Source organism: Pleurodeles waltl, chromosome 2_2 (assembly GCF_031143425.1).
Source record: "Pleurodeles waltl isolate 20211129_DDA chromosome 2_2, aPleWal1.hap1.20221129, whole genome shotgun sequence".
NCBI classification, from domain to species: Eukaryota; Metazoa; Chordata; class Amphibia; order Caudata; family Salamandridae; genus Pleurodeles; species Pleurodeles waltl.
Window position 1 is genome coordinate 878,214,716 of NC_090439.1, and position 21,371 is coordinate 878,236,086.

At 50.2% G+C, this 21,371-nt stretch overlaps 1 protein-coding gene across 1 annotated transcript in view; it reads left to right on the plus strand.

Annotated features, from left to right (window-relative positions):
- SPAG1 (sperm associated antigen 1) overlaps window positions 1–21,018 on the plus strand; it is a 697,262-nt gene extending 676,244 nt beyond the window's left edge. The window contains exon 19 of the mRNA XM_069220554.1: window positions 20,146–21,018. Coding sequence (XP_069076655.1) covers window positions 20,146–20,283 — 138 coding nt within the window. The 3' untranslated portion in view covers window positions 20,284–21,018. The remainder of the gene's footprint in view (window positions 1–20,145) is intronic.
- Window positions 21,019–21,371: the final 353 nt, after the last annotated feature.

Consider the following 21,371-nt stretch of genomic DNA (forward strand, 5'->3'; position numbering starts at 1 on the left):
GGCTTTGTTTCTGTCCTCAGAGAGCACAAAGGCTCTCTGTAAGGAAAGGCCTCCTTGGCACGGTTACCCCCTAACTTTTTACCTTTGCTGATGCCAAGTTATGATTTGAAAGTGTGCTAAGGTCTGCTAACCAGGCCCCAGCACCAGTGTTCTTTCCCTAACCTGTACTTTTGTTTCCACAACTGGCACACCCTGGCATCCAGGTAAGTCCCTTGTAACTGGTACCCCTGGTACCAAGGGTCCTGATGCCAGGGAAGGTCTCTAAGGGCTGCAGCATATCTTATGCCACCCTGGGGACCCCTCACTCAGCACAGACACACTGCTTGCCTGCTTGTATGTGCTGGTGGGGATAAAATGACCAAGTCGACATGGCACTCCCCTCAGGGTGCCATGCCAACCTCACACTGCCTATAGGTATAGATAAGTCACCCCTCTAGCAGGCCTTACAGCCCTAAGGCAGGGTGCACTATACCATAGGTGAGGGCATATGTGCATGAGCACTATGGCCCTACAGTGTCTAAGCAAAACCTTAGACATTGTAAGTGAGCAAATAAGTGACCTGCGGCGACCAGGAGCGCAGAGGTAAGAACCTGGTCTTCTCAAGGACAAACAAGAGGACTTCGTAAAAGGACTGTGCAAGAACAGGCCCAGACTAGAAGAAACCAAGGGTGGATTCTGGAAGATGAGGACCTGCAAAAGAAGGGGACAGAGTTTAGTCCACAACTGTGCCACTACTCGCTCTTCTGTGGATGAAGGTCCAGGTTGACGGGGGAAGAAGACCACTTGTGAAGCCCAGGAGCTGAAGAGGAGTCCTTGGAGCGGTGCAGATGGTGTCCCACGTCGGTCATCGGGTTGCAGATGGTCAGTGGTTAAGGAGAACCACCAGCAAGCCTTGGCAAATGCAAGAAGAAGAAAAGGAAGAGTTGCAAGACTGAAGAGGACCAGCAAGGTCCAGGGAACTCGACCCTTAGAGGTGAATCCGGGCTGACCATCAGCTGTCGGGAGAGCCAGCAGAAGCAACCCACTGGCAGCAGGCAGAGTAAGTTGCAGTGAGGCCCAAACAGCACACCTGGAGAGAAGTTCCATGTTGCCGGAGCAGCAGAGAGGAGACTGTCCTTGGCAGGATGAAGTACTGGGGGCCAGGGCCACTCGGAGCCTGAAGATCCCTTGTAACAGGAGATAACAAGCCTTGGTTGCTGCAAGAGTTGCAGTGCAGATGGGTACTGTTCTGCAAGGAGAGGTAAGGGCTCACCATCTCCCAATTTGGACAGCGGGCAGAGAGGACCAAGGGGACCACTCCAGAACACCACCTGTGAGGCAGGATTGAGGCAATTCCAGAGGACAGCAGATCCACGCAGCGGACATCCCTGCAGTAGGTGCTTGCAGATGCAGGCGAGTGACTCCTTCACTCCAAGGGAGATTCCTTCTTACTTCTTGGTGCAGCTGAAGTCTTGCCGACCCCAGAGGATACACAGCCGGCAATGTTGCAGTTGCTGGAAAGAGCCGGAGAAACAATGTTGCAAGTAGAGGTTGTTGTGAGAGTTGCAGTCTTGTTGGATTCCTAGAGTCCAGTTGCTGTTCCAATGGCCAGGAGTAGAAGCAAATGATGCAGAGGAGTCCTGGTGGAGTCATGCATGTCCAATCTGGAGACCCACCTGCAAGGAAGTCCCTAAATAGCGTTAAAAGGGGATTGGTCCCCTTGCACAGTGACTACCTATCAGGAGGGGTCCCTGACTTCACCTGCCTGACCTGGCCACTCAGATGCTCCCTGGGGCCTCTGCACATCTTGGTTTCAAGATGGCAGAATCAAGTGTCCAACTGAAGGAGCACTGGGCACCACCCCTCGGGTGGTGATGGACAGGGGAGAAGTCACTCCTCTTTCCTTTGTCCAGTTTCGTGCCAGAGTAGGGACAGAGGGTCCCTGGACTAGTGCAAACCGGCTTATGCAAGGAGGGCACCAAATTTGCCCTTCAAAGCAAACTGGTGGCTTGGGGAGGCTACCCCTCCCAATCCTTGTAACACCTATTACCAAGGGAGAGGGTGTTGCCTCCCCCTCCCACAAGAAATCATTTGTTCTGCCTTCCCCTGCTTGAGCTGGTGAAGCAGCAGGAGGGCAGAAACATGGCGCAGGCTGCCTGGAAAACTCTAGAAGACTGGAAGGAGCAATACTGGGTGGGGGGCTCCTCAAAGGAGCCCCCAGAGTGAGTGGAATTATACAACCAATACTGGCAGCAGTATTAGGGTATGATTCTGACATCTTCAATACCAAACCTGCCCAAATTCGAAGTTACTATTATGTAGCTGTACACAGGTCGTGACCAGTGTCCAGTACAAGAGTAAAATGTCTTCCCTGCACTTATGAAGCATGGGCACCTCCGCTTTTGCAGGGGGGTCCTCACACACAGGGACCTGCACCCTGCCCTCTGGGCTAGGAGGGCCTACCATAAGGGTGACTTAAAGTGACTTGTGTTGAAAGGAGGTGCACGCACTTTTTCACACAGGCTGGCAGACCTGCAGACACATTTTGCATGGGCTCCCATGGTTGGCATAAGACATGCTGCAGCCCATGGGGGACCCCTGGTGTCCCAATGCCACAGATACATAAGTACCATATACTAGGGACTTATAAGGGGACACCAGTATGCCAATTGTGGGGACACCAGTATGCCAATTGTGGAGTATACAAAGTCCTAGCAACCAAATTTAGAGGGAGAGAGCACAATCACTGGAGTCCTGGTTAGGATGATCCCAGTGAAAACAGTCTAAGCGTACTGATAGCAGGCAAAAAGTAGGGGTAACCATGCCAAAAAGAGTGTACTTTCCTACATGCTCCCTTTAATTGGAGCTGTTCTGGACACAATGCAGTTTCAAGCTCACCTCCTGAGCAGTGAGTCCAGGACATTATGATACCAATGTTTTAGCCTCTCTCTCCTGGAATTCAGTGAGAATGCATGTGGGGCTGCTGGGCCCCATGGTGTCCTGCATACTGCTGGTGAATCATGGCATATGCGGGCTCTGCAGTGAGGCCTGAATTTGGGATAGCATCAGGGGAATCTCTCTAACATGGTTCAGATCTCGGAGGGAACTGCAAAGGACCTGTAGTGGTAGCTTACAAATTGTGATTGGGTCTCCCTTCCCTGTCAGATCTGACAATAGTGATAGAGGCGTCACTCCTGGGATGGGGCGGCCATCTGGGAGAGGTGGAGATCAGAGGATTTTGGTCTCCTGCGAAATCCGGTCTCCCCTTCATCTTACCTGAGCTCTGTGTGATCCAGCTAGCACTGAAAGCATTTCTTTCATCTGTCAAGGTTCATGAACACCACCACCATCAAGTGGACAACAAGCTGGGCGGGGTGGGGTTGTGGACCCTTTGTCAAGAGGCACGAGTCTCTGGACATGGCTAGAACAGAACTGTATAACCTTGGTGGTTCAACACCTGGCAGGTTCTCCGAACGCCAGGGCAGACAAACTCAGCAGCCAATGCCTAACGGACTACGAAAGGTGCCTCCATTCAGAGGTGGCCCACGGACTCTTTCAGCAGTGGGTAGAGCCTTGGTTAGATCTGTTCACCTCCAAAGACAATGTGCAATGTTGACAGCTTTGCGCTTTGGAGTTTTCAAGGTGGCTATCGCTCAGACAGACTTTTAGTCTGAAGTGGTGTTCAGGCCTACTGTAGACCTTTCCACCCATACTATTTCTGCACAGAGTTCTCAAGAAGATCAGGAACAACCGGGCCCAAGTAATCCTTGTGGCTCCTGACTGGGCATGGAGAGTCTGGTATCCCGAACTTCTAAGAATGAGCATTGAGATATTGTCTCTACCAGATAATGCGTTACTGAAGGTAAGTAACTTGTTCATTTAGGGGAGCCCCTGACACCAGCAAATCAAATTCCTGCTGACCTACGAAAATTGACACGACCTGCAAAAGCAAAGACTGAAAAAAAAGCACTTGACTTGGCCCCAGCCCTGTCGACCTGTCTGCTATTCTTGCTGATTTGCACCAAGGTCGACTCTTCCTGCACGCTTTTGGGCCTTCAGATTCCTTTGACGGCTGCCTGGCTTCAACAAAGACCCAGTAACTACCATGGAGCTGCTTCCTTGTATCTTACAGGCACCCCAAGAGACCTGATAGGACTCCAAACCACAAAAACCAGACACCGGAAAGCCCCATTGTACCTATGCCGCCTATCCCAGGCTGAATTGGGCCTACGATCCCAACATAGTCTGCAAGCCCTCCAGGGACCTTGCCTGCCTTGAACTTGCCCACTGTAGACTCTCTGATGCCATGTGCAGCCTCTGCCTGCAGGCTCCCTCAACTGAGTGCTTCTGGTAGAGAAAACCCAACATATCAGGGCACCTCTGCCCCTGTCACACCTGACCCCTGGAGAAGAGGACCTAAGGTGTCCTCATGTCCACAAGCAACTCAAGACCTGAACCCACCTATTGGTTCCCCACGATTGGACTTCCTGTACAAACCTGTAGCCTCTTTTCAACCAGACTGATCCGTGAGGCGCCCGGCGGTGTACTGCACCTCTGAACCCAACCGCCTAGTGTGACCTGTTTGTGTGGCCTTAGACCTTGCTCCATACTCGCCTTAAGTCCAGGAGATTGGTCCCAGAAGTCGCTGTACTATACCTGAACATAGTACTTGTTTTCCCTCCATAGGATAACATTGCTGCTTTTGAACAATGTGCTGTGTCGACTTTTGAAATTTGAATGTATTTTTCTTCAAAAACGTACCTGACTGTATTGATTCCAGTGCTTAAATACATATAAAGATACCTATTTTTGTACATTGGTGTGGACCTCTGTAGGAAAGTCCCCTCTTTTTGACATGGTTACCCCCACTTTTTGCCTGTTGGTATGCTTAGACTGTTTTCACTGGGATCCTGCTAACCAGGACCGCAGTGATTGTGCTCTTTCCTCCACATTTTGTTGCTTTGGTACTTCTTACACCCCACAATTGGCATACTAGTGAACCCCTATAAGTCCCCAAGGCATTGGTACACCAGGGGTTCCCCCATGGGCTGCAGCATGTATGATGTCACCCATGGGAGCCCATGAAAACTGTGTCTGCAGGCAGGTCATTTGCAGCCTGCATGAAAAGGTGCATACACCCTTTCACTACAGGTCACTAGACCAGTTCCCCTATAAGTCACCCCTATGGTAGGCACTTTCAGCCCAAAGGTCAGGTTGCAGGTCCTTGTGCGTGTGGGCACCCCTGCATGAGCCGAGCTGCCCTACAAACTCCAACTCCAATTCCCTGGACAACGTAAATGCCCAGAAGCCATTTTAGCTATGTACTGGCCACCGGTCACTACCTGTTGTCTATCTACATAACGGTAACTCCGAACCTGGGCAGGTTTGGAATCAAACATGTCGGAATCATACCCCCCATACTGATTCCAGTATTGCTGGCATAATTAAATGCACTCGGGGGAAGATGGTGGGGGGTTCTTAGAGGATCCCCCAATTCTACTCCTGCCAATCTTCAAGGGTCTGCAGGCAACTGCTGCTGCTGGGAGCCCTTCAGACATAATTCTGCCCTCCTGCTGCTTGACCAGCTCCAGCAGGGAACAGCAGAACAAATGATTTCCTGTAGGAGAGGGGTGCAACCACCTCTCCTTTGGAAAAAGGTGTTACAGGGCTAGGGAGGGGTAGCCTCCCCACGCTACCGGTTTGCTTTGAAGGGCATAATAGGTGCCCTCTGGTTTGCACCAGTCCAAGGACCACTGGTCTCTGCTCAGGGCGCGAAACACACACAAAGGAAAGGGTAGTGTTGACTCCCCTGTCCATCACCACCCTGGGTGTGGTGCCCAGAGCTGCTCCAGGTGCCACTTGGTTCTTCCATCTTGGAAACAAGATCTGCAGTAGCCTCTGGGAGCATATGAATAGGTAGGCCAGGTACCTGACGTTAGGGACCCTTCCTGATATGTGGTCACTCCAGTGAGTGACCATACACCATTTGCAGGCTATTTAGGGACTCCCTTGAGGGTGGGTCCCCAGATTCGTTATGCAAATTTCCATCAGGACTCCTCTGCAAAGACCTCTTCTGTTCCTGGCCTCTGGAACCGCTGCTGGGCAACACAGGAACCAAACAAGACTGCAACACCTGAGAAGACTTCTCCTTGCAACATTGTTTCCACAGCTCCTGTCAGCAATCTGCAACATTTCCACAGCTGTGCATCCTCTGGGTCGGCAAGACTACACCTGCCCTAAGAAGCAAGAAGGAATCTCCCTTGAAGTGAAGGAGTCACTCCCCTGGATCCGCAGACACCTAAGGCAACGGAGTCAGGTTGGTGGAATCTTCTGTCCTCTGGCTCTGCAAAGATTCTCCAACCCAAGTGGTGGTTCTGGGGCATCCCCTGGGTCCTCTCTGCCTTCTATCCAAAGTGGGAGATGGTGACCCCTTGTCCTTTCCATCAGGACAGAATCCCTGTGCACTACGACTTGTGCAGTTTCCAGGGCTTGTTGACTCCTGCTCAGAGGGCTCTTCAGTCTCCAAGTAGCCCCGGCCCTCAGCACTCTACCTTTGCAAGGACAGTCTCCTCTCTGCTGCTCTACTAACATTGGATTCCTCTTCAGGTGTGCTGACTGGGCCTCACTACGATTTATTGTGCCTGCTGCCAGTGGGTTGCTTGTGAGGGCTCCGACTGCTTCTGCTGGCTCTCCTGTCTTCTAAGGGTCAGCCCAGACTCCCCTACAAGGGTCGAGTCCCCAGGACCTTGCTGGTCCTCCATAGCACTGCAAAACTTCCAACAGCTCCTCTTGCATTTACTTGTGCTTGTTGGTGGCCATCTTAACCACTGACGTGACTGCAATCCGATGACCATCGAGGGACAGCTCTTAGACGACTACAAGGACTCCTCTGCAAGTCCTGGACCCTGCAGCTGGACGTTATCCATTACCATCAACCCAGATCTTCACACTTCCCCCTAAATGAGCACCTTGGGATTGCTACAGCAAGCCCCTGTCCACTAGTACGGGAACCTAAGGAGGCTTTCCACAATATATTTCATTTTGATATATCCTATTATGAGCCAGCTTCCTACACACCCCATGGGTGCTTTGCGCAAAGCCGGCATGGAAAGTTCTGTTGTACGTCGAGTAGAAATGGACATTGGGTGCCCAACAGATGTGTATCTGATTCAGACTTCTAGCTGCAGATTCCTTACCTTTGAATTCCCAGGCATCGGCTTTGAATACAGAACTTTTGCTCAGCAATACCCTGCGTACGCTGTCGGGTGGTGGTGTTTGGCTCCGCGTGGCACCATCAGCGTCGCTTGAGCTGTCTGTGACATCACGGTCATCTTTAAAGGCACCACCCCGGCGCGAGTACTTCAGTTATTTTCCTTCCGGTTAAGTGCAGGTCCGAGATGGAGCTACCCTCTTCTTTTTTGGCAGGCTTTTTTTTACCTTTTTGTCAAAGATTTTTTCATGTGTGCGAGATGTCCTTGGGGAAGATGGGGTTCAAGCTGTGTGGCGCCTGCCATAGCGCTATGTCTGTGCCAGACCCCCATCAGGTATGTCTCTGGTGCCTCGACAGAGACCACAACTCGAAGTCATGTTCCGATTGCCGGGCTCTGGCCCGAAAGTTTTGAGATCGCTCTCTGAAGCTCATGGTGGCCTGGCAGTCGACTTAGGAGGCCATGGTCCCGCTCTAATAGGTGGTCGCGGGACTGCTCCAGGAGCCCTCAGTCCTCTTCTTCTCATTCGAGATCCTCCAGGCACTTGGGGAAAAGGAACAAAAAGAAGAAGTCCAAGTGGACTTCGACTTTGCCACGCTCCTTGGCCGACAAGCCGACTCAGGAACGTCGACATTCCGAGCACGGTTCTGCAGAGCCGATGCCAGGGCCGACTTTGCATCGCCAGAGGCCCCCCATCGGGTTCAACACCAGGGGCTTCAGCCTTAGCGCCGCTGGGGGACCCTGGGATCCGATATCAGATCCTGATCGACACCGGTTCCACACAGTAAGCCTCCTCCTGCATCAGTCCCGACATCTAAGCTCCTCCCACCGCCGGCACCCACCGGTGGTGCGGGCCCCATCCTCATTCTGGATGATCCGGAACAAAGTCGTACGACGCCGATTCCAACTTCGACGGCGCCGACAGGGCCCAGATAAGTGCCTGAGGCTTATTTAGTACAACCAGGCACACGTGAGCAATTGGAGGGGTCTGCGGACCCTTTAGATTATGGATTGGAGCAGGACTGGTAGGAGGATTTAGGGGACACCAGTGGACTGGATACTTCTCCAGATACTGGCATGCTGTGGCTATGCAGGAGGGAGCTTCATATGCAGCGGTGGTGCGTAGAGCAGCCAAGGTATTGGACCTAGACTTGTCTACTGTGCCAGTCAGGACTAACATACTGATAGAGGTGCTTCAGCCTGGGGTTTCTACATCGGAGCCAATGTTACCCTTCAACGAAGCCCTTACTGATGTCCTGCTGGGGACGTGGTCCAAACTAAGCACATGGGCTCCTGGAAATAGGACAATCGGCCACCGCCATCAACCAGCTCCTATTGACCCTAGTTTCCTCACCCAACACCCTACCCTGGAGAGCCTGGTGGTTCAAGACTCCACTTCCCATGGTGCCTTCACTTCCGCTCCCCCGGATGGGGAATCCAAGAGGCTGGATCAGCTTGGAAAGAATATGTTTTCTTCCTCCAGCCTGGCATTGAAGTCAATAAACACCTCTTGCCTACTGCGCCATTTTCCCCATACTTTATATTATACGGTGGCACGGGTGCTGCCACAGGTCCTGGAGGGTGTACGGGACACTCTCACCCAGGCTGTCAAGTATGGGAGAGATGCAGCCAAGTTTACAATCAGGTGTGGATTGGACACGACCGACTCGCTGGGTAGAGCGATTGTGTCGACAGTGGCCCTACGTCGCCACACCTGGCTACATTCGACTGGCTTTTCAGGGGATGTCCAGTCTAGTTTGATGGACATGCCCTTTGATGGCTCTCGCCTTTTTGGCGAAAAGACAGACTTCGCGCTTGAGAGGTTCAAGGATTCTCGAGCCACGGCCAGATCCTTGGACCTTTCAGTGCCAGCACGACAGCAGTCTGTCTTTCGCCCCTTCCGAGGCTTCGGGAGGGGCGTGGTACCACACCAGCCACAGTTTAGCCACTGTCCCCAGGCTTCACAGCATCCCGGAAGAGGACATGGTCGTGGTACCATCAGACACAGAGGGTCTGGCCAGAGGTCGGCCGCCACACAGCCCCCATTCACTGCGCCCAAGCCCTCCTAGTGTGGTTCTGCGGGATCATATCCGTCCAGTTGGAGGGAGGATTCGTTTTCATCTTCCTCACTGGCTTTCCATCACCACGGACAAGTGGGTCCTGCAGATCATACGGAAGGGCTACTCCCTTCCCTTCCAGTCTTTTCCTCCTTCTATCCTCCGACAGAAGAATGGCTGATGGAGGACCATCTGGCTTTGCTCCGCGAGGAAGTTACAGCTCTCTTGGTCAAGGGAGCAATAGAAAGAGTCCCGATATCAGAAGTAGGCAGTGGTTGTTATTCCTGCTACTTTCTGATTCCCAAACAGAACAAAGGCCTTTGCCCTATCTTGGATTTAAGGGACGTCAATCTCTTCCTCAAGAAGGAGAAATTCAAGATGCTCACTCTTGCTCCATATTCCTATCCTGCCAAGCCACAGGCGTTACCTGTGGTTCAAGGTGGGCCACGAGCACTTTCAGTTTACCGTGCTTCCTTTCAGTCTCACCAATGCCCCTCGAGTGTTCACAAAGGTGATGGCGTTGGTGGCAGCTCATTTGCGCAGGTCAGGGATTTCAGTCTTTCCCTACCTGGACGATTGGCTGTTGAAGGCTCCTAAGCCCCATTGTCTCGTCACCCACCTCCAGACGACGGCGGACCTCTTGCAATCGCTGGGGTTCACTATAAATGTGCTGAAGTCACACCTGACTCCCTCTCAGAAGCTCTCTTTCATCGGAGCTGTTCTGGACTCAGTGCAGTATCGGGCTTATCCTCCCGATCAGCGGGTACAGGATATTCAGGTTATGATTCCGATGTTTCGGCCTCTATCCTGGATCTCAGTGAGACAGACTCTGAGGCTGCTGGGACTCATGGCTTCCTGCATCCTGCTGGTCAAGCGTGCCAGATGGCGCATGAGGGCTCTGCAGTGGGACCTGAAGTTCCAATGGGTACAGCATCAGGGAAATCTTACCAACGTGGTTCAGATCTTAGAGAGGACTGCGGAAGATCTGCAGTGGTGGTTAGTGGACTGCGAGTGGGTCAAGGGCAGACCCCTCTCCCTTCCCCAACCAGATCTAACGGTAGTGACAGATGCGTCACTTCTGGGATGGGGCAGCCATCAGGGGGAGGTGGAGATCAGAGGTCACTGGTCTCTGGCGGAATCTGGGCTCCACATCAACTTGTTGGAGCTTCGGGTGATCCGGCTAGCATTAAAAGCATTTCTTCCTGTTGTGAAAGGGAAGGTGGTGCAGGTGTTCATGGACAACACTACCTGCAACAAGCAGGGCGTTGTAGGGTCGTGGACCCTTTGTCAATGAGCTTTACGTCTCTGGACATGGCTGGAACAGCAGGGCATGACCCTGGTGGTTCAACACCTGGCAGGTTCTCTGAACGCCAAAGCAGACGAACTCAGCCGAAAATGCCTAGAGGATCACGAACGGTGTCTCCATCCGGAGGTGGCGCAAGGACTCTTTCAGTAGTGGGCAGAGCCTTGGTTAGATCTGTTCGCCTCCGCAGAGAACGCGCAATGTCAGCAGTTTTGCGCGTTGAGTTTCCAAGGGGGCTATCGCTAGGCGACGCTTTTCGCTGCGAGTGGAGTTCAGGCCTCCTGTACGCTTTTCCGCCTATACCACTTCTGCCCAGAGTTCTCAAGAAAATCAAGAACGACCGGGCCCAAGTAATCCTTGTGGCTCCAGATTGGGCATGGAGAGTTTGGTATCCAGAGCTTCTCAAAATGAGCATCGGTCCTCCAATCAGGCTGCCTCTTCTGGAGGATCTTCTGTTGCAGCAGCAGGGGAAGGTTCTCCACCCGAACCTGTCAACTCTGCGCCTTCATGCGTGAAGATTGAGCGGCGACAGTTGATGGTTTATGACCTCCCTCCCGAGGTCTGATGTCATTCTGGCAGCCAGGCATCCCTCTACGAAGTCGATCTACGCCTGCCGTTGGAAACGTTTTGTTTCATATTGTTCAGAGAGGTCTATTAATCCTCTTTCTAACATCCTTTTGTTTATTTTGTCTCTCGCCCAGCAGGGTTCCTCCCTGGGGACTCTCAAGCACTATCTTGCAGCCTTATTGGCTTTTCTTCAGTTGCCTGATCAACCATCTCTGTTTAAATCACCTATAGTACAGAGGTTTTTGAAAGGGCTTGTACATCTGCTCCCGCCTGTGCCTTTCGTTATGCCCCAGTGGGATCTTAATTTGGTTCTTACCTTCCTTATGTGTGCTCCTTTCGAGCCCTTGCATAACTGTCCTCTCCGGCTACTCACTATTAAAACAGCTTTTTTGGTGGCAATTACATCTGCCAGGAGAGTGAGTGAGCTGCAGGCTTTATCTTCTAAGCCACCTTATCTCATGATATATCCTGACAAGGTGGTGTTAAGAACTCGTGCCTCTTTCCTCCCCAAGGTGGTGACCCCTTTCCATCTGGGTCAAAATATCACCCTGCCCACCTTCTTTGCACCACCCCATCCCTCTAAGGAAGAGGAGCACCTGCATCGACTAGACCCAAAAAGAGCGTTATCATTCTACCTTGACCGCACTAAAGTGTTCCGGGTGGACGACCAACTCTTTGTGGGGTACGTTGGTGCAAAGAAGGGTCGGGCAGTACAGAAACGATCCATTTCGCGCTCGGTTGTTCTCTGTATAAAAATATGCTACACTTTGTGAAGAAGCAGCCTCCCGAGGGCTTGAGAGCTCATTCCACTAGGGGGAAAGCTGCTACCACTGCGTTAGCACGTGGCGTACCGGTGGTGGACATCTGTCAGGCTGCAACGTGGGCTTCTTTACACACGTTTGCGAAACACTACTGCCTGGATAGCCAGATGAGAAGAGAGGGGCATTTTGCCCGTTCTGTCTTGCAGGACTTCCTAGTATTAAAAAAAAAAAAAAAATCTCCTTCAGACCCACCACCATGGGTTATAGCTTGGGTATCTATTCTAAGGTAAGGAAGCTGCAGCTAGAAGTCTCTATCAGATGAACAAGTTACTTACCTTCAGTAACGAGATATCTGGTAGAGACTCTATCTAGCTGCAGATTCCTTACACCCGCCCAAGCCTCCCCGCTCTGGGGAAATTTTTTCTCATGTGGATATGTATATATATATATGTATTTATGTTTTTATGTGTACATATGTATATTTTTGATTTTGGCAACTTCTGCCTTTCTTATAGGCATGAAAGTGTTTTACTCCAGGTTAAATGCATATTGGTTGGTTCTTCCATGACTCTGAGCTTCTGGCGTGGGAAGTTGTGGAAAAGAACTGGCGTACGCGCGCCTAGACGGCGTCTATATAGACAACCGTGATGTCATAGACGGCTCCAACGACGTTGACGACGCACGCAAAGCTGGTTGACGCACGCGGATCCGAACGACGCCGCCTGACGGCGCGCGTGCAGGGTACTGCTCAGAAAAAACTCAGGATTCGAAGCTGACGCCAGGGAGTTCTAAGGTAAGGAAGCTGCAGCTAGATAGTCTCTACCAGATACCTCGTTACCGAAGGTAAGTAACTTGTTCTTCAAGCCTTGTCAGGAGTGCGGGGCACATGTTGGTGACTGACCCGCACAATGACTGTCTGTGGTGCTTGAGTTATGAGCACGATGTGGAGGAGAATTAACCCAAAGGCGCTCAAGGAGTGGGAGGCCAAACTCTTTTTGGTCAAGGCGAAGAAGAAGGAGAAGCATGGAAGTCATCTGAGGTCTTCTTCCGGAAAATCCTCAAGGTCGCAGAAGAAACGGCGTCAGCATGATTTGCGGCGTCGTTCGGATAGAGGTCTGTCCCGATCGAGGTCTCCATCAAGTCTGCGACGTGGGAGGTTAGTCCGACGGCGACTCCATCACCTCAGAGTCCTTAAGCTTCTCTGGTGCCTTCAGTCTTCAAGGTGGTTGGACCTCAGGAGAGTCCTCGCTTTTCGCCTGGAGCGCCATCTGATGTTCCGGATCCGGCGCCAGCGCCACAGGAGGAACAGGGGTATCCTGCCTTCGCGGCTATGGGTGCGGATCCAGCAGCATTTTTAAATGCCATGTTCAACATCTTTAATTCAGTGGCCCCTGGTGGTGCACCGGATGGTCCCACGGGTCCTTTGGCCCTTTCTGTAGGCGCTCCGGCTTCATATAGACCAGCACTGTTTATGCCCTTTTGCCCTGCGGAGGGTGTTGGTCCGGTGCTGATACCATTAGTGTTGCCTGGAAGACCTTCGACGTCGGTGATGTCACCTGCAAGACCAATGGTACAGATGGCGTCGCCCCATACTCAATCGATGCCGGTGAAGCGGGCCTGCGTGTCCTCGGTGTCGATTTGATTTGGTTCTGGCGTTGGATGAATCCGTGGATCGGGGTGTGTCTCCTGGTCCCCGTCAGCCAAGATCTTCGACGTCGGTAAATTCCATGTCGACGCCAAGAATAGAGGCCAGGTTAAGTCAAGGAGAAAGGCTCTCAGGCTTTTAGAGGAACAAGAGTATCAGAGGCAACTCTTGGAGGAAGGAGAAATTGCTGAGCCCTTGGGGGACTATCGGGGTTTGGACTCGGCAAGTGGACTAGACACTTCCCCTGAGTGGGATCTAGCCTCTCCTGGGGAATTTACAGAGGAGGCAGCATTTTTTCATACTGTGCTAAGGAAGGTGGCAGATTTTCTGGACCTCGAACTACCATCTGCAGAGGTCAAGACTAATATATTAACTGAGGTCCTCCATCCTGCTTCAGCTGCTGTGGAGCCACTACTGCCTTTTAACAATGCTCTTACAGAACCTATTCTGAAAGTCTGGAAGAAGCCAGTGACTTTGTCTGCTGTTAGCAGATCGGTTGCAAGGAGGTATAGAGTGGCTCCGGGGGACCCGGGTTTCCAGTCGAAACATCCAACTCCGGAGAGTTTGGTGGTCCAGGCTTCATGCTCATCTCATTCGGCTCCTGGTTCCTTCCCTGGTACGCCTTCAGACAGCGAATCCAAGAAGATGGAGCAGTCTGCCAAAAAGACCTTTTCTTCATGTAGCATGGCCCTCAAATCTGCCAATGCGACAGATACATACATGCTCTGATGGACGTGGCCAAGGCTGTGCTACCGGATCTGCCTTTGGAGATGCAGGGACTCTTGTCGGATGCTCAGGCTGCTGCTACACAAGTTATGCAGTCAGGTCTGAACACTACAGACTCTGTGGCCAGAGCGATGGGCACTTCCATTGTCACCAGAAGACATGCATGGTTGAGGTCTTCGGGGTTCTCGACAGATGTCCGAACGACCCTCTTGGACCTGTCCTTTGATGGGGACAAATTGTTTAGGGCTAAAGCTGACTCTGCAATAGAGCGCTTTAAGGAGAGTAGGGCTACTGCCAAGTCCTTGGGCCTGCAGGCTTCTACTGCCACCCCATTCAGATCCTTTAGGAGGTTTAGGGGGTTCAGAAGCTTCCTTTCGTGGGAGAACCCAACCAGCAGGCCAACAACCCTCAAGTCTGCCCTATAGAGGGCGGGTAGAGTTAGAACAAGAGGGGCCACCCAGCAGCACCCTGCCTCTTCCTCTTCCTCTGGGGGGTGCAGCAAGGAAAGTAGCCTTAGTTCTCTGCCCATTACATCTCATGTTTCTCCTGTATGGGGAAGGTTATTTCATTTTCCCTGTGGTGGGAGTTAATCACATCGGACTCCTGGTTCCTCAATATTGTGGGAAAAGGTTATGTCCTTCCTTTTTTGGGAGTTTCCCCCACCCGTCGATCCTTTTGCACAGAAGACCATCTCCTGTTGTTACAGCAGGAAGTTCTAGTCCTTTTATCAAAAGGTGCAGTGGAGTTTGTCCCAGAGCAGGAAGGGGTCAGGGTTGTTATTCAAGATATTTCCTGATCCCCCAGAAGGATGGTCGTTTGAGGCCTATCCTGGCTCTGAGGGTTTTTAATTGATTCCTCAAACAGAAGAAATTCAAAATGCTGACCCTAGCGCAGGTGCTCCAGGCATTGAACAAAGAGGATTGGATGGTGTTGGTCGACTTGCAGGACGCTTACTTTCATATCCCTATTCTCAAGTCGCACCCGAAGTATCTCCGGTTTGTGGTGGGGTCGCAACACTACCAGTTTGCGGTCCTTCCGTTTGGTCTTATTTCCGCACCTCGAGTCTTCACAAAGGTGATGGTGGTGGTTGCAGCAAGTCTCAGGAGGAAGGGAATAGTGGTATTCCCTTACCTGGACGATTGGTTGATCAAAACCAAGTCTCCAGAGCTTGTACTCCATCACCTGCGGATGAGAACCCAGTTGTTGTTCAATCTGGGATTTTCGGTAAACGTGCCCAAATCTCACCTGGAGCCCTCTCAACGCCTCCTGTTCATAGGGGCAGTGTTGGCTACAACATTGAATCAGGCCTTTCCTCCGCCTCAGCGGATTCAGGACATTCAGGCCTTGATTCCAATGTTTCAAAGTGGAGCGGTCGTTCCAGTCCTCAGGGTCCTTCGTCTGCTCGGTCTGTTCACTTCAGGCATTCTCTTGGTCACTCATGCACGCTGGCACATGAGGGCTCTTCAGTGGTGCCTCCGTAGGCAGTGTTTTCATCTCAAAGGGGATCTCGAGGAGTAGAAAACGATCTCTAGAAACACTGCAGCGGACCTACAATGGTGGGCTGTGGAGGGCAACCTTTCCCAAGGAAGGCCGTTTTCACTACCGCCTCCAGTGGCCACGGTTATAGCAGATGCCTCCAATCTAGGTTGGGGAGCTCATCTGGGGGACCTGGTGGTCAAAGGTCATTTGTCTCCAGTGGAACAGATGTTTCATATCAATCTGTTGGAATTGCGGGCGATATGTCTGGCTCTCAAGGCCTTCTTCCCTTCCCTTCGCGGTCAGTCGGTCCAAGTCCTGACGGACAACACTACCGCGATATAAACAAGCAGGGAAGAGTAGGGTTGTACCTTCTCTGCAGAGAGGCTCTGCGGCTCTTGTGCTGGGCTCAGGACCATCGGATTTGCTTAGTAGCAAACCATCTGGCCGGTGTTCTGAACGTGCGTGCGGACAGTCTCAGTCAGCATTTCTCAGCCGATCACGAGAGGCGGCTCCATCCAGACCTGATCCATTACATCTTCCAGATGTGGGGGTTTCGTCAGGTAGACCTCTTTGTCACTCGGGAGAACACGAACTGCCCGTCGTTCTGCAGCCTCCAGCATCCGGTGCAAGGAGTGTTGGGGAACGTGTTTCAGATGTCCTGGAACGGCCAGTTGCTTTACACATTTTCCCCCCATTCCCTTGATTCCTTGGGTTCTGAGGAAGATTCACCAAGACCGGGCCCAAGTCATCTTAATAGCTCCGGATTGACAGAGAAGGGTGTGGTACACAGACCTTCTCCAGCTTTCACTGTGCCCTCCACTCCGTCTTCCTTACAGGGCAGACCTCCTCTCGCAGTGGCAGTGGCAGGGGCAGGTTCTACACCCCCACCTCCAGAGCCTGCACCTTCATGCCTGGAGATTGAACGGGGCAATCTGAGTTCCTTTTCTCTCCCGCCAGAAGTGGTGGATGTTATTTTATCGGCCAGGCGACACTCCACCAGGACTATCTATGCTGGCAGATGGGCAAAATTTGTTGACTGGTGTGGAGAGAAGCAAATTGATCCCTTACGAGCCCATTTGTCATATGTTTTATTGTTTGCATTGTCCTTGGCGCAGAAGGGTTGTGCAGTTGTGTAGGAAAATGGCTCCTTGTTGCAGTTACCCCCCCAGTTTTTGCCTGATATTTATGCTGACTTGACTGAGAAGTGTGCTGGGACCCTGCTAACCAGGCCCCAGCAGCAGTGTTCTTTCACTACAAATGTACCATTGTTTCCACAATTGGCACACCCCTGGCACACAGATAAGTCCCCTCTAAAAGGTACCAAGGGCCCTGTGACCAGGGAAGGCCCCTAAGGGCTGCAGAATGTATTGTGCCACCCTAAGGGACCACTCACCTAACACATGCACACTGCCATTGTAGATTGTGTGTGTTCGTGAGATGAAAAAGGCAAAGTCGAGATGGCATCCCCCTCAGGATGCCATGCCCACAAAATACTGCCTGTGGCATAGGTAAGTCACCCCTCTAGCAGGCCTTACAGCCTTAAGGCAGGGTGCACTATATCACAGGTGAGGGCATAGCTGCATGAGCAATATGCCCCTTCAGTGTCTAAGTCTATTCTTATTGTAAGTACAGCATGGCCATATCAAGTAAATGGTCTGGGAGTTTGTCAAAACGAACTCCACAGCTCCATAATGGCTACACTGAATACTGGGAAGTTTGGTATCAAACTTCTCAGAATAATAAACCCACACAGTGTTGGATTTATTAAAAAAAATGCACACAGAGGGCATCTTAGAGATGCCCCCTGTATTTTACACAGTACTTCAGTGTAGGACTGACTGGTCTGTGCCAGCCTGCTGCTGAGACACGAGTTTCTGACCCCCCTGGGGTGAGGGCCTTTGTGCCCTGAGGCCAGAAACAAAGCCTGCTCTGGGTGGAGGTGCTTCACACCTCCCCATTGCAGGAACTGTAACACCTAGCAGTAAGCCTTAAAGGCGCAGGCTTTGTGTTACAATGCCTCAGGGCACTCCAGCTAGTGGAGATGCCCCCACCCCCTGGACACATCCCCCACTTTTGGTGGCAAGGCCAAGGGAGATAATGAGAAAAACAAGGCGGAGTCACCCACCAGTCAGGACAGCCCCTAAGGTGTCCTGAGCTGAAGTGACCCCTGCCTTTAGAAATACTCCATCTTGATTTTGGAGGATTCCCCCAATAGGAATAGGGATGTGCTCCCCTCCCCTCACGGAGGAGGCACAAGGAGGGTGTAGCCACCCTCAAGGAGAGTAGCCATTGGCTACTGCTCCCCAGACCTAAACACACCTATAAATTTAGTATTTAGGGGCACCCAAGAACCCAGGAAATCAGATACCTGCAACCTGAAGAAACAAGAAGGACTGCTGACCTACAAGCCTGCAGAGAAGATGGAAGACTACAACTGCTTTGGCCCCAGTCCTACCAGCCTGTCTCCTGACTCGAAAACCTGCAACCAGCGAGGCATCCGACAGGGACCAGCGACCTCTGAAGCCTCAGAGGACTGCCAGGGACTAAAGGACCAAGAAACTCCCGTGAGCAGCGGCTCTGCTAAACAACCGCAACTTCTTTGCAACAAAGAAGCAAGTTTTAAAGACTTCACGTTTCCCGCCGGAAGCGTGAGACTTCCCACTCTGCACCCAACGCCCCCGGCTTCAGATCCAAAGAACAAACACCACAGGGAGGACTCCCCGGCGACTGCAAGCCCGTGAGTAGCCCGAGACGACCCCCCTAAACCACCACAGCGACGCCTGCCTACTTGTGTCCCCCCCAGTGCTCTACAAAACCCCCCTGGTCTGCCCCCAAGGAAGCGGGTACTTACCTGCTGGCAGACTGGAACCGGAGCACCCCTGTTCTCCATAGGCACCTATGTGTTTTGGGCACCTCTTTGACCTCTGCACCTGACCGGCCCTGAGCTGCTGGTGTGGAAACTTTGAGGTTGCCTTGAACCCCCAGGGGTGGGCTGCCTATGCCCAGGAACTGAGACTTGTAAGTGTCTTACTTACCTCACAACCTAACCAATATTTACCTCCCCCAGGAACTGTTGATTTTTGCACTGTCTACTTTTAAAATAGCTTATTGCCATTTTAACAAAAACTGTACATGATATTGCTCTAATTTAAAGTTCCTAACTTACCTGTGTGGAGTACCTTGCATTTAATGTATTTACTTCAAATCTTGAACTTGTGGTTCTAAAAATAAATGAAGAAAATATATATTTCTATAGAAAAACTATTGGCCTGGAGTTAAGTCTTTGAATGTGTGTTCCTCATTTATAGCCTATGTTATTTACAACAAATGCTTAACACTACCCTCTGATAAGTCTACTGCTCAACCACACTACCACGAAATAGAGCATTAGAATTATCTAATTTTGCCACTATCCTACCTCTAAGGGGAGCCCTTGGACTCTGTGCACACTATTTCTTACTTTAAAATAGTATATACAGAGCCAACTTCCTTTGCGACTGTCAAGGGCTATTTATCGGCACTGTCGGCCTTTATGTGCCTTCCTGATCAACCTTCCTTGTTTAAGTCCCCTATAGTTGTAAGGTTCTTAAAAGGACTAACCAATAGGTTTCCTCCTACTACTTTTGTTAGGCCTCAGTGGGATTTGAATTTGTTTCTCACTTTTCTGATGGGTTCACCGTTTGAACCTTTGCATTCTTGCCCGTTAAGGCTTTTGGTTTTGAAGACAGTTTTCCTCACAGCCATCACGTCTGCTAGGCGTGTGAGTGAGCTTCAGGCTCTTAGTGTTAAACCCCCTTTCGCATCTTTTCATGCAGACAAGGTGGTGCTGAGAACCTGGGCGGCTTTTCTACCAAGGGTAGTTACTCCCTTTCATATGGGGCAATCCATCACACTCTCGTCCTTTTACCCTCCTCCCCATCCATCGAAAGAGTAGGAGAGACTGCATCGGCTTGACCCAAGGAGGGCTTTAAGCTTTTATATTGAGAGGACCAGAGAGTTTAGAGTGGACGATCAACTCTTCATTAGCTATGTGAGGAAGAGGGAAGCTCATTGGGACAAGTCTGTACTAAAGAAATAAAGTGCATTTACAAACCCACCAAAAGCACTGGTTACCTCTATCCTGCTGTCATAATCTGCAATGTAAGTTGCCGCTTATCACTTTGTTGGCTGTTATTGTTTCACAAAATGCAATAAACTATGTGAAAAAAACACCAAAAGTGAAAACAAGGAAGAGATCTTGTGTGATAAGGTAGATCTGTATTTCATTTATTTTAGAATAATTTGTTATAGCCGATCTTTAAAGCAAGACTGTTCAACTGTATGTTTAAAGCATGTCAGGGATGCATAGAATTAGCACAAACTAGAAACTTTTGCATCTCGCCTGCATAATTAACTGGGTAATGTTTTATTTCAATTGCAGATGGTTTTGATGATGCTCAGGAATGATGAAAAGTGCACGGTTAAGGAACTGTTTGATGCCCTCAATGAAAAGCAGGAAAAGAAAATCCTTTTAGAAGATGTTTCAAGCCTCTCAAGGAATTACAACCTTAAATTTTGAATGTTGCCCAGTGTGCATGTATTGTTGTAATGTTGTTCGGCGGTCAAGACTGGTGGTAAATAAGATCAGAAAATTCATATCACAAATAAATATGTGAACTAAATTGTTTCCTTGGTTAACAAATGCTACCCAATTGAGTGGCATTTCCTGGTACTTATGGACTGGAAGATGGGTTTGAGTTTTTTTCGTGAAGTATTTCTTCTTTCAAAACAGATATAGGACAAATCAATTACGGATAATGCTGCAAAAAGATAGTGTTGAGAAATGTAATGTTCTATATTTTATTGAAGGTTTCAGTTTCTGCTAGGGTATACATACTGTTTTACACTTCAGCACATTGTGTCGTTATTGCCCCAAAATTAAGATTGCTTATTCTTTTAAGATTGGGTCCATTACTCCACCTAGCTAAAGTGACCCTTTCATAATCAACTTACCATAACTACATAAGAAAGTCACAAAATTCAAGTTAAACACAGTTACGTTATGCTCCTGAATACCTCCTAATGCTGGATTGTAGACAATGTAACAGAAAAGTGCATGTTCAAAACTGCTGCTGTCAGAAGTTTTTATTGGTTGGTTGTACATATGTTTTATTCTGTAAAGTAAATTCCGACAAAATATCAAATATATTATTTGGTAATATATGAATCTTTTTAGAAATAATGAATTATAAAGAGAACTGTTTACACACATTTACCGCTGAAATATCTATAATAAAAATCAACCTTTCATACATCTGTTTTGCCACTGTTTTCAGTCTCCACAGGGTAATTTATTCCAAATTAACTCTGATCTCCACTTACTCTTTTACCCCTTCCCCTGCTTTTGAAACAGGCAGAATATTATGTCATGAACTACCTATTTTTATTTTTTTGGGGTGTAATATACAGAAGTGCTTAAGGCCCGATAAAGGAAATTAGAATTGTGAAACTCCAAAAAATATTTAATCGATGTATAGGCCAAAGAACATTTGGTTTTAATGATAAAACATTTTAGCACTCCACGAAATGTTTATACCCACTGTTTTAAGGGCCAAACATCACCCGGTTAATGCATGGAAAACTGTACTTATCTTATCCCCTATAAAC